This window comes from Camelus ferus, chromosome 7 (assembly GCF_009834535.1).
Source record: "Camelus ferus isolate YT-003-E chromosome 7, BCGSAC_Cfer_1.0, whole genome shotgun sequence".
NCBI classification, from domain to species: Eukaryota; Metazoa; Chordata; class Mammalia; order Artiodactyla; family Camelidae; genus Camelus; species Camelus ferus.
This window is the reverse complement of record NC_045702.1, coordinates 75,969,552-75,987,516: the sequence shown is the minus strand read 5'-3', so window position 1 is coordinate 75,987,516 and position 17,965 is coordinate 75,969,552. Positions and strand designations below refer to the sequence as shown.

The following is a 17,965-nucleotide window of genomic DNA, read 5'->3' as shown; positions in this document are numbered from 1 at the left end:
CTTCTTTTTTTTTTTTTTACGTAAGCCATTTATTTGGTGCTATTGTAAGTTTTAAAATTCCATTTTTGTTTTACATTGTATGTATATGCATGACTGGGATATTGTGCTGTGTACCAGAAATTGACACATTGTAACTGACTATACTTTAATTTTTAAAAATTATGAAAAGGATACATTTAGTTAATAATAAAAGACATTTTAAACAGTAATTCTGGCATTAAAATTTATTAATCGTACTCAGCTTCAAAAACGTTAAAAAATTTCTTGAATGTCACAAATTCTAAATTGTCTAATGAACGCACAATAAAAATACAGATTAGTTGAAGTTACTTGAATGGTAATGACAAAGCCAAGCAGAAATGCGCAGTGACACATCATGTTTGCTAACTTCAAAGAACAGGGTAAAGCTCCTCCTAAAGGCAGCACCAAGTGCTATGGGAAGAGCAGTGTCACTAAACCCAAGTGACAGCACGAAGCTGCTACTGGCCTCCCGACTTACCATCTTCCTTTTCCTTTCTGCAATCTGTTCCTCTGACTCCATTTCTACTTCATTGCTAATGGGAGTTTTTTCTTCTATATCATCAATAAAATCTGGTTCCTGAAAAATGGAAATGACTGCTTTATAGAAACTACTACTACATCTACAAATTAGACACTGAACTTTGTATTTTCAATGACTTTCAACCACAACTAATTAAACATGTCAAAATTAAAAGTGTACTTAAATCCCTTTCAGACACTTAAAACTGTTTCCTAATTCAAGAAACTTCTCAAAATCATGCAATCAAATAGTTTTGGTTTTCAAAGTGCTAGTCAATAAAGTTCTTATCAATGGAATCCACAAAGCCTTAGGTTTATATTCTTCCCAACACATAAATATATAAATTATTTTACAAAACCCAGTGCCTACAAATAACAAGTGCTCAATAAATGTTTGTTCAACTTAAAACTTACAGGAAACTATCCCTAGAAGATAAGGCACTGGAAGTGAGTAAAACTTTCATCTGCACAGTTAAATGTTTCCTAATTTCTGTTTGTTTAGAGGGCATGTAACAAAATATTTCCGGGTACAGCAGAAGTGTACACCAAACTCTTTCCCCAAATTTATCTTATGTGTTCTTCAGAGAATTTCCTCTCAAAAATCTTATGTCACCCCTACAGAATTTTCATTCTGTCCCAAATATTAAAGGGAAAGAAAAGTTATGGCTTAAGACTTTAATTAAAGAACATTTATTATAAACTTAAGGACAGTGCCATATGAAAGAATTTTCAAAATTACCCAGTCTCAGAAAAATCCTGTATTCAATTCTGCAAGGATTTGCTGGCTGAGCTGTTTCTTAATAGTTTTAACAAATATTGTACAAATTCTAGCAGAACCTGTGTTTTACATTTGTGAGTACTTCATTAATTTTTAAGCCATTTTACATAAAACAAAGAGGTTAAAATATGACAAATTAATTTTCTTCTGTTAACGTCTGTCATCAAGTTTAGTACCTGATTATTTGATACCGATAGTCTCAGTGGAGAAAGCTTTCTCTGTTTAGTTTCTGGGCCCTTCATTTTGTTCGCTGTGCCTTCACAATCCAAAGTAGTATTCTGATTTTGTGTATCTTTTTCCTTTGAAGTATCCTTGTCTTTTTTCCCTTTTTTCCTTCTGGTCTCATAACCACTATTGATGTTTTCCGTGGATTCAGAACTGCGTTTTAGAACAGGGCACTCTGGATTTTCTTTGAGGCATGCACAATCCACCTTGTACTTACTGGAAGGAAAACCAGTTAAATATTTATTCGACACATAAAACAGACTATAAAGTTTTCTGATCCATTTTGAGCTGCAACTCCACAAAACTGCAATTCTTACTTTCCATTAATTTGGTAGCTATGACAAAAGAATTTTTATTTTCTCAAAAATAATGTAATAATTAGAAGTTGATTTCTGACCAGAAATTGGACCCTCAATCATCAGGATAACTAGTAATGGTTTATAGAAGGAAAAAACCCAGTAAATTAAAACTTAGTCTTTTTAAAGTAAAATGATACCATGGCTTACATTAAGGCAAAAACCACGTTTACCTCAAAGTGTTATAAAGTATATATACAGAATATGATGAAATACTCTAAATATGACCTAAATAAAAAATACTGTACCTAGGTACAATAAATACCAAATCTTACAGTTCAAGGAATGATTTCAATAACCACGCTTCTTTAAAAAGCTACCCTGAAAAAATTCAGTTAGGCTTCTTTTTGCCTTTTTAAAGTATTCCCTCTTTCAAAGGAAAGCTTAAAAAATAATTGCACTCTCTCTCATCTTCACAGAAGTGATAATTATTACTCGCATTTTACAGATCAGATTAAAGCTCAGAGGGTCAGTATCTTGTCCAAAGCTACATAGTTAGTAAGTGGTAGGGATGACATTCAAATACAGGTCTGAGTCCAAAAGCCCATACATTTCATCTCTTCAGTATTTCTTAACATTTTCTCTCCCTGCTTTATGTCTACCACCAAGATTTGTTCATCTCTAGGATACAACCTAGAGGCCCAAACTAGAGTTAAACAATAATAGAAGCCTCCCACTTTGCATGTTTTGAGTAGTGTAATGTCTGTTCACAATAAAAAATAACTTACTTTTCCAAGTTTCTAATACTCCTACTCATTAATTTTCAACACTGGTAGAGAGATATAAGTCAAACTGCCTAATTCTATGAGTCAGGGGAAGAACTCAAACATCATCTACCCCCAAGCTCTCCAAATCACGTATAAATAGAAACTTGCTGGAAATGTCACAGATATTTTCATTGATTTTAGGGTAACAGAACTGCAAATAATAATGATGGCAACATCTAATGTTTATTAAGCACTAACTTTGTGCCAGGAACTGTTTTAAACCCTTTACATGTGTTAATTTCCTGAATCTTTAAAACATTCCTATTAGGTATCAGTATTCTCCTATTAGACATGAGGTGACAAGGAACAGAGAGGTGAAGAAATCGGTCCAAGGTTACATACTAAGTGACCAAGCTAGGATTTGAAAACAGAGTCAAATTATAAAAAGCTTATATTTTTAACCACTATGGGAAATAGTGTCTTAAAGCAATGAGCAAAAAGCCATTATGCCAAATTTTCCACCTGCAGAGGAGAAAGGAATCACTTTAGTTATCAGGATATATCTGACTCCAACAATCAAGCAGAGATGCATACTGAAGGAAGAGGATTTCAATGAGAGAAAACATAATGGACATTAAAATTTTCTGCATCTAAAATGGAAACTATACAAAAATTTAAAACTAAAATACAGAATGTAGGAAGAAATGAAGATGAAATGCTTATAAACTTAAAAGAATAGGATATATAAAGAAGTACCCTGGCCACATCAGCAAGAAAAAGACTACCCAGGAAAAAAATGGACAGATGATTAGGCAATTCATAAGGGAGGAACTCCAAATGACGAATATATAAACGGATCCTTGGGATCATAAAATAATCAAGGGAAATGGTAATTACAAATATAAAAAGATACTACCGTACATGGATTAACATCAATTTTTAAAGTCGTACAATAAAGAAGTGCAGCAAGGAAGTATTGCTGTGAGAGTATAAACTGGTCACTCATCTACATTTGGTAAAAACTGAAGCTGTGCACAGTCTACAACTCAGCAATTCCACTCCTAGGTCCTTATCATGGAGAGAACATGTATACACACAGGATTTTTTGTAAATCTAAAAGTGCACTAATAGTGGAATTGATAAATGCCATCAGCAGTGAAAAGAAATGAACTAGAGCTCCACATAACAATAGAACTAAAACTCACAAAAGTAATGAATGAGAAAATATGAATGCAAAATAATAAAGATTATAATTTACATAAAATTTTAAAATATACAAAATAGTAGACACTAGGGATATCTACAGAGTAAAAATATTAAACTCACCAAATTAAAGATGGCAGTTATCTCTCATAAAAGAGGGAAGAGACACAACATTGTAAAATGACTATAACTCAATAAAAAAATGTTTAAAAAAAAGAGGGACGAGAGATACAATCTGGCTGCTAAACACGAGGGGCTTCAATGTTAAGTTTCATTTCTTAATTTGGGAAGTAGGCACATGGCTTTTATGTATTATTACTTTTATTTTTTATATTACATTTTTAAAAATTTAAATTGAAGTTTCTATACTCAGAATTAACTTTTCCCCCCCAGTGTTTCAGAACAATATATTGTTCTCAGAGTCCCCTTGCAGACTCTCAAATGAACCCTTTCAATTTATACTGCAAGAGAAATTTGGCATAATTTCTTTTCTTTTGAGGGGCAAAAGTGAACTCATTCATACTGATTAACCAAATTAACTGAATGACTAAATTGTATGTCCTACCTAATATACAAGAAAGAAAGGAAGGAAAAAATTTTCACCTAAACAAGGTCAATTTTGTATTGCTGAATTAGGATTACTAATTATAATACTACAACCACTTACATTACAATAATAATTAAGAAAAGTCTGGAAAAGAACTAAGCAACAATGCTGTAATGGAAGCTGATACCAAAATGCTTGTTTCCAATTACTTTTAATTGCCAAATGATAAATAAAAATAAAAACCTATAAAAGTAATGACAACCCCTAAATTTTTATGAGGACATTAAAGAATTATTTCACAATAACAGATATCATATTTACAGACTTGAACTTACCAATTCCCATAGTCAAAATCAAAAGCAATAGTAATTTCAGTTCCCTTTGGAATACTTTGTATAGAATAAATGTAAAGATGTATGGTTCCATCTTCAATTTCGTGCCTCACCTGTTAAAAGAATAATTTTCTATTTCCATAAAAATTTTCTTATTTCTAGAAATTATTTACCTTAAAACATCTCATCCTGCAGTTTTGAAGACTATTATTTTCAAAGTAATTCACAAATACAACATGGAAAACATGATGTTAATAATAAGACATGTAACATAAATCAGTGTTTATCAACTGGAAAGGAGGTACATCAATGCAAGCAATGATGCAGGCTCTAATAGCATCAAAAAGAAAATACTGTATTTCTTCAGTTCTATAATGTATATTTTTTCACCTTTTAACATCTCTGAAACTGGGAGTTTTACAAGTGAGAGCATCTTTGATTTGATGAGATGCAATAGTGGTACAGTTAACACAATACTTTTCTATGATAGACACTGTTCTAGGTACTTTACATATATTAACTCCTTTAGTCCATGTAACATGTTTTTACAGATAAAACTGAAGCACAGACAAGGTTACAAAGCTAGTCAGTCAAAGAGAAGACATGAATCTGTAAGTCTGCCTTCAAAATCTACATTTTATATAACTATAAAACATTTTGGCATTGTAAAAAGAACAAAGCCAGAAATATTATTTTATGTGTCACTTTTAAAACACAATTTTAACCATAATAAAGATTTTTTTTTAATTTAAACCGCACAATTTTATTAAAAAAAAACTTACAGTGGCACCTATAAAACCTAATTTAGCTTTCAGTTTTGTCATCTACTTCAATCAAATCACAGCATATATTTAACTCATTAAGTAGAGCTTCCAGAATAAACAGAAGTCAAATATCTTCTCTCACAAAGAACATCATAGTATCTTCAATGTACAAAGTAATTTAAGACCTCACAGACAGTATCACCTAAATTTTCACAATGGAAGGATGCTGGGTAGTATAAAATGCATCAACAGCTAAAAAGTGTTTTAGGCCACCAGATTTTTGTGCTTAATACTGAGTCTACACACCCTCTACCCCTGCCTCCCAAAAAGATTTCTATAAGCTTACCTCTGCATTGGGTGTACAAGAACGCCTGATGAACCGAGCCTCATTCCCAAAAGTCCTTGCATCAACACACATTTCTAGCCCATGAAATTTAGAATAGAATAAAACAAAAGGGTATGGTCTACAAAAAAAAAAAAAAACATTAGAAACTATTAACATTTTGAAATTAGTAATTTTCTAAAAGACTCATTGTAAGTAGGGAGGCCAAGATTTGAAAATTGGAAGTCTGAAACCAGAACCTGTTCTTACCCACCAGTTAATGCTAATATTTTTTTACCTGCTCCTATAACCTTGTCCAAATCAAAGGTAATTAATTGAAGGTGGGAATTCAAATTTAAAATAAAAAGGGGGTGACTACTCTTTACATAAGGATTCATAATAGGATGCTCCTAAAGTTCCTCTTAGTACATTTAAGTGCTTGATTTAGAGCTGTTTCAGATCAAATCTGCTATATAAAAGGGAAATATTCTTTTATATCTTTCATATCTTAAGTAAAAACTCAAGTTATAACAATAAAAATATTTTTAATAATTACAGTATATAGGCTAAGAATGCTATTTCCCTAGAGATACAAACATATTTCTAGACCTCAGGGAAGCACAGGTTAGTTAACACAGATTACATCAATTCCTACCGACCTCCCCACCCCCCGCGCCCCAAATCACAACCGATAGAAGAGGTTTCCAAAGCCCTCCCAGCACCAAGAAAGTAAGAGTTCAAAGTGGTGGCAATAATGTAAGACCAAATCTAACATCCTCTAATAAAAGCAGAGGTTGTGCCTGTGGTCATCAACAGTCTTTTCAGGATCTAGCGATTATAACAAATGAGGAAAGGTCCTGGATGGAAAGGTTCTTTATAATCTCAGGTTTTTCATTAAAGTCAACCTATAATGCTGCAGTTTACCTTTGAAGTAGATTGTTTTAGGAGTGCCAGCAAGATAGAGATGGTTAAGAGACTAAGGTATATCTCTTCATTTTTTATGTTGTTATATTTTATTATAGTTCAAAAGTTATTTTTCAAGTTCAACCACACTAGAGTTTTAAATACTAAAATGATCACTTAGAAAACAAAATACACATAAACATAGGATCATTAAATATTTAGCATTCAAACATAGCAAAAAATTCAATACTTAACTACAGGAAACGAACATGAGAAAAATCAATGAATATACCTCTTAAAGAAATATCCATTTGCTTCAAACTGTTCTCTTAGCATAAACTTCCCTCTGTATTCAATGATAAGTGCATCAGGAGGTAAATCTTTTGCAGATTTCAGGATTTTCTTATTTTTGTGTATATGGCTCTAAAATCAGAGAAACGTTGAGAATAATTAAACCAGACTACTTTCAGTTTAACTACTTAGGACATACAGTAGAAAAAGGTTTTTGTTTTATCATTTTTTGGCAAATGATACATTTACCTCTACAGGAGGTTTGAAGAGCAAATTGTTGGTATTCAAATCTGATTTATTTATCTCTTTTTTGTCATTTCCGTTGCCTAGTCTCAGAGCTATTCTTTGTGCCTCCCTTTGAACTCCCTCACTGTATTGGTTATTATTTGCCTCTTCGTATCGATCCATCCATGCTTTGATTTTTGTCTCCCATCCAAAATTTGAACCATCAGATGAAGGATCAATCTCTGGAGCTGAGCCCTAAAATCACAGCAAACTAAGCATTAATATGTGGACTTGAAGTATTTATTATACACACACATGCACACGTAATATGACTGTCTATATAAAAGAACATAACGTAAATGAGAAATAATGATAGGTTTTCTAGGTTGGTCTTAGTTTAAAAAAAAAAAAAAGACAAAAAAAAAGACCATAAATGAGCAGCCAACTACATTCTGCATGCCAGACAATCAAGAGTTGGAAAACTGAAGGGAGCGGAGTTCAGTTGAATAGAAGAAATTTAAGCTTCAATGTCACTACTGTAGCCAAATGGAGGCTATCAATAAAATTGCAAATATCCAAAACTTTGGAGTCATTGTCAGCTAATGGTTAAAAAAATGCATATGTAATTTTTTTGAGACTGCCAATATCTAGTCTGTACTTACAGTTCTATTTAAATTTGCAATTATTATGTAAATTACACATACAGCATATCAAGTATGAGCTTATTTTCTGATATAACTTTTAACATTTTATAAAAATATACTTTGATATCTTAATTTTGTATAATTCCAAGATACATAATCAACTGTCCACATGATAAATTTGACATGAGAATAAAATGTCTCATAGAATGTGAACAAGGACCTTCAAGCTTAAGTGCTTGCTCCTCCTCTATACACCCTATTAAAACCTGTAAGATAAGAATGCTAAATGTCAAGCAATGAAAAGTTACAACCTCTCAGTATGTTTTACAAACAAAAAAGGAACCCTTTTCTCATTGGAATGCAATTTATAGAAAGGCATAATCACCACACATTTAAAAAATTTATGAATGCCTGGACTCCCACAATTTTTTATTTGCAATCTTAGGATGAAAATCAATTAATGCAAATAACAAAACATACTGTATCTTAACAGCATCATTCACATTTATAACAGATTTAAAATCACAGATTTCATGGAGATCCTTATATGTGCTATTAGATGTGTACATGGGTACAGGAACACTTACTAAAATTCACCATATGGATAGTTTCATATAAGTAACTAATATTTATTACAAAAAGTATTCTTTTCTACAATGTAACAAACTATAGTAAGTTGCTCAACTATCATAGGGGTAGGTTTATTTCAGCAATTGTTATTTTATGGACTTACATATTCTACATTATAATGACCACTTGATAAAGAATAGATTTTTACACAAATAGGAGACACTACATATTTTTTGGTCTTTATTTTTATTTTCAGAGTTTTCTACAGTAAATATGACTTAGATAATACAAAAATGTTTTTTAAATACTGTATACAGACACACAGGTTACGAGCACTCTTTTGCACTCTTTATTCCTTTCATTCATTCATTTATATTGATGTATAGTTGAATTTACAATATTAGTTTGACATACAACATAGTGATTCAAAAATTTCAAAGATTAAACTTTATTTAAAGTTATTATAAAATACTGGCTATATTCCCTGTGCTGTACAATATGTCCTTGTAGCTTATTTATTCTATACCCGTAGTTTGTACATCTTAATCCCCTAGCCCTATCTTGCCACCTGCACCCAACTGGTAACCACGGGTTCTCGTTACCTGTGAGTCTGCTTCTGTTTTGTTATATTCATTCATTTTATTTTACTTATTTATGTATTTTTCAGATGCCAATGTCTCTTTTATTTCTGCTAGAATGCGAGTTATATGTCTCCACAGTCGGCGGTTAATATGGTAATCTGTTTCCAGCAGAGTTGCCGATGGCCTTTTTTTTTTTTTTATTGAAGTATAGTCAGTTTACAATGTTGTGTTAATTTCTAATGTACAGCATAGTGATTCAGTTATACATACATATATATTCCTTTTCATATTCTTTTTCATTATAGGCTATTACAAGATACTGAATGTTTTATTCCTTTAAATTCCACATAAGTGATAATATACAATATCTGTCTTTCTCTTATGAGACACTACATATTAAGGTTTTCCTCAGCTTTATTAAAGAAATCTATTGTTTTTCATTTTTCTTTCTTTTTTGCTACCTTCTTCTCCCCCAAAAAATCCTCTACTAATTTGGTGTATATCTTCTATATCTTTTCTATTATCTCTTGGGCTTTCAAATACTACAGAATTACTTATTTGAACTGTAATGATCTTAAAGAGACATCTTCAAGTTAAGGAAAAGATTTTCAAAAATGCATAAAGCATTTTTAGTTTTACTTCTTTAGTCACTTTGTTATGTAATAAATGAAAATATTTCAATTAAGTAAAAGATGCTCCTTCCTCTTTAAACCTGCTATTCAGATTGGAAAGAACAAAAATCACTGGAGTATCAATAGTTTCAACAGTTTAATAAAAAATCTTTTTCAGATCTCTTTATTTTGTGTCAGAGAAATCCCATAAATAGAAGTTTAACATAGTAAGTATGAAGTCCTCAACTTTAACATATAAAAACATTTTATGAAACTTTGGACTTGCAGTATGCTGAGTAACATGTATTAACATTCTTAAGAAAGAGTTACAAAACTTTGCAAGAATAATCATTGCACAGCTGTTTAATGATGTTTTCCAGAAAGGTGGAGTAAGTAATAATTATTATGTTTTGTATCACAGAGACAACAGATGTATTGTAATGTGCTCCCTCATCCTATTTTAGTATCTGGCAACTCAAGAAACTCATTGTATTTACTATCTAACCTAGAAAACTATAGTAACACTGTACACCTAACCTCTGTCATCCAACACAAACCTATCTTTTAGTGGGAGGCAGAGATGGGGAGCCTTGCTTCTCTCAGCAATCTTGGCATCTACAAAATCGAGGATGTATTCCAATTAACTCAAGGTGTAAGTGACTAGTCTGTACTTACATGGTGGATCTATGTTGGCTGTATAGTATTTTTTAAAAATTATTTTTATTTTGTTTTGTTTTGTTTGGCAGGGGAGGTAATTAGGTTTATCTATTCCTTCCTTCCTTCCTTTATTCCTTTAATGGAGGTACTGGGGGTTGAACCCAAGACCTTGTTCATGCTAAGCATGCACTCTACCACTGAGCTATATTGTCCCCACCACATTATTTTTAAATAGTATTTTATAAATTACTGACTGGACTAAATAACTAGAATCACAACTATGCAAATGAGTAAAATTTCAAATTCCAAATGTGATTTTGCATTCATATGTCTAGTATCCTAATACAAAGTGGTACTGGAGACATGGAATATAAGGATAACTAAAATTCAGATTACCCAAAATTTTAATATTAGAAATTACTTATATATCTCCTCCTTTTGTTTAATGTTTTAACAGTGTTAATAAACTCCAAGAGTGGTATATTAACCCAATTAAAATTCTCTATGGTCTCACTTTGAGTAAAGATAACAAGGAATGAAATGACACACAATGAAGAGGGCATAAAGGAAAGATTATAGACAAGCAACTACTAAGTAAGCTCTTGAATAACTGACAATTGATAACAAGGCCTTAAATTTTATATGTTTACCTTGACTCTTGATGATTTCCTAGATCCTTCACGAAAGGCCTGAAATAGAACCATGGAATTCTGAGTTAGGTTTTTAAAAACTGGATATAATTAATATTTAAAATGAGTTCACTCAAGCTTTTTATTGAAGGCATATAAATAACAAGAAATTTGGTAATAACCAATATAGCCAGAACTAAGGAAATGTTGAAGTAAAGTTATCTACTAGAATACTATACTATCATTAATTAAAAATAGAATACAGACTATGTAAGAACATGAAAATATGTGTAAGATACAATGCTAAGAACATTTATAAATTTTCTGTGTGCTCAATATTACAATCATGGAAAAATACTTGTTAAAAGTTGGAAGAGTATTAAAAATATTACAGCAGTTTTGTTCAAGTCATGAGATAAGTTTTGGGGGATGATAAAATAATTTTATTACTTTAATTCTCTAAGTCAACTAGCAAGTAATGTTTGAGCACTTACTGGGACTCAAATAATAAGCATTTGTGGTAAACAGAGTTGTCCTTACTCAATAAATATTTAATGGGAGCTCTCTAATCTGCTGGGTCCTAAAGCAGTATTTACAACATTTTAATTCCTAGCCTCCTCACTACCCAACTTCCAAAAGTGTAAACTATTTAGAGAGACTAACAAACATAAACCTAGAATAAGCAATATAGATCCAAATATATTTAAGTGCCAAATATGTATGCAGACTGTATGTTGCAAGAGAGTAAGTTTTATTTAAAAACAAACAGACAGACAGACAGACAAACAAAGCAGCAGCAGCAAAGAACCTTCATGTAAAAAAACATGGAAAAAGAGCCAGGTGGACCCTGGAAAATGGATATATTCAGACAGGTGGACAACTGAAAGGAATACAATTCTGGTACAAAAGAAATATGAAAGAAGGCATGAAGTAAGAGTCACATTTAAGGAAAAACTAATCTACCACACTTGTACCTACTGAAAATAGTATGACATAAGACTGTCTAAAAAAATGTAAAATTAGGTCATGGAAGCCTTATTTTTAAGTCAGATTTTAAGATTCTGACTTAAATACTGTATGTTCACTATGATGGAATCATAGGAATCCATGAAACACTTCTGAGCAGAGAACAATACTTTTAGAAACTGTCATAAGCAAATGCAGAATGGGTTGAAGAGAAAAGAGGATAAAGTTAGAGAAATTAAAGGAGATATTACTGCACTACTATGAGGTAATGAGGCTGTAGACTGGATTTACAGAATAAAAAAGGAAAAAAAACCAATATATTGAAGACAGACTCCCACCCACCCCCAAAATCAATAGTGCTTTTGACAATAAATCTGAGTATCAAAGACTAAAGATGACTTTAAAAGATTTTTAAACATGGATAATGGCTGTGCTGTTCAAACAAAGGAAGGATATGAAATATGGTGAAAGAAGATACAAGTCTGGTTTACAGAGGAATCACTGGAAGAAAAATGGAAATGAACATTCATAGGCAATATGTGCTGACAATGGTTTTATGAACTAAAAAATTAGAATCAAGTTTAAAAAATTATTTTCAAGTAAAATTAGAAAATACTACTTAAAAAAATCCTAACATATGGGTCATAATACACAATCCATGTCTTTTAACATTTGATTCTGCATTATTAATAGTGTTAACACTTCATGTCAAAGTCCTGAATTGCTGAAACACCAACACCACCTTAATAGGGTTTTATGAATATTTTAAAACTGCCATCTGTCCAGAATGTCTACTGTTAACTCTATTCACATTTTTAACAATTAGCCATAAAAACAAGCTGAATAAAAAGCAAAACTGTATATATTCTTTTGCTATATATTTTTATTACATGTTACCCCCAAATAATAAAAAAAAACTAAACAGTAAAGTGAAATAGATGTTTTATACCCAGTTCCTGGATTTTTTTTTCTAATCCTTATCAAGTATTACCAACTTGAGAGAAAAATATCTTTTTAAATATACAGCAATATTCTGAAATAAATATGATGCAATCCAAGACAGGACTGATTCATTTTAAATAGCCAAAAATTATTCCAGCCAGAGAAAATGCAAAAATCTATGCTTTATTCAAAAAATAGATTTGTTAAACTAAATGACCTAAAAACAGGACTATATAAGGGTAACTTTTCCAAGTAACTATTATACAATAAACAGAGAGGAAAACATAATTTGGAAGCAATAGATGAAAAAGGTTGAGTCAATACCTATATGTGAGTTCCTAAATTGTAAAAGGCATTTAATAGACATACTAAAGCATAGACAGTCTCTTTCTCTGTGTACGTTACAATCTGAAACAAAGAAAAGTAACAACGAAGTAAGGCAAAATGTGGTTAAGTGCTACAATAAAAGATTCAAGTGCCATAATGAAATGCAAAGAAAGATGATCATATTTAGCAGGAGAAAAGCAAATTCTATGGAAAAAGTAGTGCTTGAGATGGGCATAAAGTATAGCAGGAGTGAGTACAAAAGATAAAGATGGAGAAGAGAATAGTCTCAATAATAAAGGGAAAACCATAAGCAAAGGTAACATATCCACAAAGTATAGGTGAAATTTCCTAACAGTGAACTGTCCAGATTGAATAAAATACAGGTAGAAGAGTAGCAAAACTGGAGAAACACACATGTGAGGACTGCTAGAATCAAGACTTATTTTACACAGGGAGGTAAAATTAGAAAATGAAAAATGTATTTAAAAGTATATCCTGCCTATTAAATAACCAAATAATATCATGAAGAATTACCTAAAAAATAAAAGCTTTTGGGGGAACCTTAATTTTTTATCTAGGTATAATTTCACTCTATAATAGTTAAATAGTCAATGTGAAAAGTATTTTTTACTTTATATGACAAACACCTTCATTAGCAATTGTAACAAACTGCATGAAAAAGTGGTTTATAGTTTTCTGTCAGCATTATCCTGGTGATAATCTATTACAAAAAATTAAGTGAAAAAAATCTACATGGTAGTAAGAATTCAACAAATGTGGAGCCTTATTAAAATGATTAAATATGATTCAGAGATTTACAATTATAAACAAGCATTCACAATCATTTTATGCTCCTCTACCTCTTTATAAGCTATTAGAAATTTAGAACTGTTATTTGTTTTCTAAAACAGCAATCTTTTCTTACTTTAGCTTTTGCATTTCTATGACTAGTCTCCTTAGTGATGATTTCAAAGCCGTTTGCAAACATTTTTCTGTATTCCATTTCAATCTTCAAAACACATTAAAATTTTTAAGAGTTTAATTAAGCTTAGATCTTGCCACCTTTTCTAGCTACTATCCATTACTCTTCCTGCCTTTCCTATGCAACTCCCACCACTTCCTATCTATTCATCCTCAAAACAGGAAAAACTTACTTTTTTATATTTTGAAATGTTTTGCTCTTTCTCTCCACTTTTTTTCCTTCTTTTATCATTAACCTTGGAAACTCTTGAAGCAGTTAAAGTAATCGATGTTGGGGTATGCTGAAATGCAGTATATAATTCCACAGGAACCTCATCACCACTCTCAGTTGCACTGGTATCACCATCTTCAAAGACAAAATAAAAATTATTGCACAAGTAATACTTCTATTTCAAACCATAAAACAGCAATTCATATAACAAACTATTATATCCCCATCTTTCTGAAGAATAAAAATTTTTTTTCATTTCCTCATTCACCTCATACATAGTAAGATAGATTTAAATGCAAACTACTAATGTCATTTCTCATACATTAAATTAGAAAGGATATAAAAGTCTGACAACACACTCAGGTCATATGACTGTGGGAAACAGACACTTGCAAACATTTCCAGTGGAACCCAAAATTCCTACAAAGGGGAATTTAGTCATATCTAGCAAAATTCTATAGGTCCTTACCCTTCACCCAACAATCCTATTTCTAGGGATCTATCCAAAGATAAAGTGGTAAAAGTACAGAAAACCTTATCTAAGAGGGTTTCATTGAACTTACAATTTGTAATAACAAAAACAGAACAAAACAAAAATAACAGAAACAACTCAAATGTCCATCTAACAGCAACAGTTCAATAAATTATGATTATTCAAATTCACCTATAATGGTATCAACATGTTTTAACCCAAAGTGAAAGCTGTAGCATATATTACACTCCTAAATCCTCTTTATAAAAATGAAATAAATATTATTCCACATAATCAATTAATGGATCATCATCTTTGTGCAGAACAAACATTTTATTCTTTAAAACAATAGGTTATCTATATGCAGGAAAAAATGGATGATTTAAATTTTTTATTTGTTTTCCTCTGGTCTCCATATCTCCTAAAATAAATACATTATTCTATAAAATCTGTAAAAAAGAATATTTAAAAATCTATACCTGAGATTGTAAATTATATATACAATTAGTGTTCGTCAGTAAGTAGTTTACGTCTGACTAAAAATATTAGGGCCACATATTCTCTCAATCATACTGCAGTTAATTTACTATAGATACTTTTCACCCACCTGACATATTTTCCCTTTTCCGGCGTTGTAGGAGCACCGCCCTTTCTTTATCCAAACTCCTGCATTAAAATATTAACATGATTATTTATCAAACTTTCAAAAGTTCGGCTATAAAGCAGATCTATTTTAAAAACAATAAACTTTAAAATTTCTTTAATGTTCTTACTGAAAAACAAACAGTATAAAATATATGTACTATTCCTTGCCTTACGGTTTAGATGTGGTCTAGCATAATTAGCAGTAGATTCCAGTTAAGTGACTCTATTGTACTCTGCTAAGAAATTAATTTTTTACTTAGGAAATTAGTACTTTTTTTTTTGCAAACAATATTTAAAGCAAAAAGTCTGGGAAAAAATGTTTCTGTAATTAAAACCAAAAATTAAATTTCTTAAAATAAATGTACTATTAGATTCTATTTGCATCATTACCATTTGCCTAAAACTTTTTCCATTTTTGAAATAATAAACACGAAATAGTTAGCAAGTAATGTATTTCATTAATCTCCCCTAGCCTCCACTCATGAACTACATCATCCCTAGTAATTGTTTTTTAACTTGCCCCTGCCCCTACAATGTGTTCAATGTCTAAATTTATTAGTCTAAAGGTCAAATAATTAGATACTTTTATTATATGGGAGAATAAAGGCTCTAGACTGAAATGCCTATTACTGAGTAATAGACTTTCCTTAATGTACAGTAGGACATGAAACTATCCTAGCATCACTGATAATTATTCCAGTTATCACAGAATGTTACTATGCAGATATCATTCAAGTGACTGCCATCCCTAAAGGACAGTTTTTAACCAACTCTCACTGAATTCAACAACAGGTATTTACCCTATCAAAAAGGACCTGGCAAAAGGCTGGTTAAGTATTGTAAAGGGAAACAAAAATAACATGGAAAAACCTCACTCATAATAAAAGAATGCAAAGTATAACACTGACTACCATTTCTCACTTACTTAAACTGGCAAAAAACCAAGTCTGTCAAACACTCTACTGTGAGGCTAGGGAAAAACAGACATGCTTATCCATTACTGGTGGAAATCCAAAATTGTACAGCTCCTACTGGAGGGGAATTTAGCAATATCTGACAAAATTTTACATACACATTTACCTCTTTACTGAACAGTATCACTTATATTTGCAATTACAAAAGACTGGAAACAACTCAAATGTCCACTCAAAAGGTTCATTAAACATGAAAAAGACAGCATCTTAAAGCTGTAGAAAGAAATGGGTAAATCTCTATATGCTACTATGAAGTGATCTTCAGCATATATTTTTAAGAGACAAAAAGAAAGTGGCAAAAACTCCATGTAATATACTACTGCTTACCTAAGTAAGGAAGAGAATGCAAATACATACGTGCATATCTGGTTTTAGTGAGAAAATAAACAATGGAAGGAATAATCAATTTTTAAAAAATGGTTACTTCTGGAGTTGAAGGAACATGGGTGACAGAAGTTAGATTTATCTGAATACACCTTATTTTAAATACTTGACTTCAGAACAACAGGACTACTTCTTACATAATTAAACAAGCATATATTATAAAAATGAAATATAAAAAGCAATCTTTAAAAATAAAAAAAACTGGATTACTCATTCATTTCTGGTAGGAATGTAAAATGGTACAACTACTCTGCAAAATAATGACAATTTCTTATAAAACTAAACATGTAACTACCATATGACCAAGCAATTACACTCTTGGGCATTTATCCCAGAGAAAACAAAACGTAGGTTACATCAAGACTTGTATACAAATGTAAACAGCAGCTTTACTTGTAATAGCCAAAAAGTGGAAATGACCCAAATGACCGTCAATGGATGAATGGTTAAACAAACTCTGGTATGTATATACCACAGAACACTACTTAGTAAAGAAAAGAACAAAGTACTAATATATGCCACAAATTGGCTGGCTTTCCAGGGAATTATGCTAAATAAAAAAAGCCAGTTCCAAAAGGTCATATACTGTGTGATTCCATTTATATAACATCCTTGGAAAGACAAAATTATTGAAATGGAGTACAGATTAATGGCTGTGGGTCAGGGATTGGAGGAGTAGCAGGTGGGAGATGGGGGTGGCTATAAAAGGCAACATAAGGGATCCTTGTGATTAAAATGCTTTGTCTTAGCTGTATCAATGTCAATATCCTGGCTGTGATATTGTATTCACAGTTTTGAAAGATGTTACCACTGAGGGAAACTGGGTAAAGGATACACAGGATCTCTGTATTTTTTAGCAATTGCATGTGAATCTACATTACTTCACAAAGTACAATTAAAAAATAAAAAATAAAACCTAAGCCAGAAGTGTGTACCCAGTTGGTGTTACAACCACAGAGTGAAACTCTTTAAGGAACTTTAAACACAATAAATAAACTGTACATCCCTTGCGTAAAATACCTTACGGGAAAAAAAGTTCTAAACTATTTTACATAATCATATTGCTGGTGCTAGTGTTAGTATTGTTACTCTGAGACTTATATTCTTCTATGGGATTATGTAATTGAGTAAATTATGTGATAATCTAGTTAACACTATTATTTGTGTTGTTGAAAACT

General features: G+C 31.4%; 1 protein-coding gene across 3 annotated transcripts in view; it reads right to left on the bottom strand.

The window, feature by feature from the left end:
* The window catches only part of KMT2E (lysine methyltransferase 2E), a 55,292-nt gene that overhangs the window by 18,856 nt on the left and 18,471 nt on the right, over positions 1–17,965 (bottom strand). For all 3 annotated transcript variants that reach the window (XM_032484181.1, XM_032484182.1, XM_032484183.1), the window contains 9 exons: positions 15,392–15,450; positions 14,275–14,447; positions 10,907–10,945; positions 7,218–7,448; positions 6,970–7,100; positions 5,799–5,916; positions 4,692–4,801; positions 1,495–1,759; positions 500–598 (listed from right to left, as the gene is read on the bottom strand). In XM_032484181.1, coding sequence (XP_032340072.1) covers positions 500–598; positions 1,495–1,759; positions 4,692–4,801; positions 5,799–5,916; positions 6,970–7,100; positions 7,218–7,448; positions 10,907–10,945; positions 14,275–14,447; positions 15,392–15,450 — 1,225 coding nt within the window. The remainder of the gene's footprint in view (positions 1–499; positions 599–1,494; positions 1,760–4,691; positions 4,802–5,798; positions 5,917–6,969; positions 7,101–7,217; positions 7,449–10,906; positions 10,946–14,274; positions 14,448–15,391; positions 15,451–17,965) is intronic.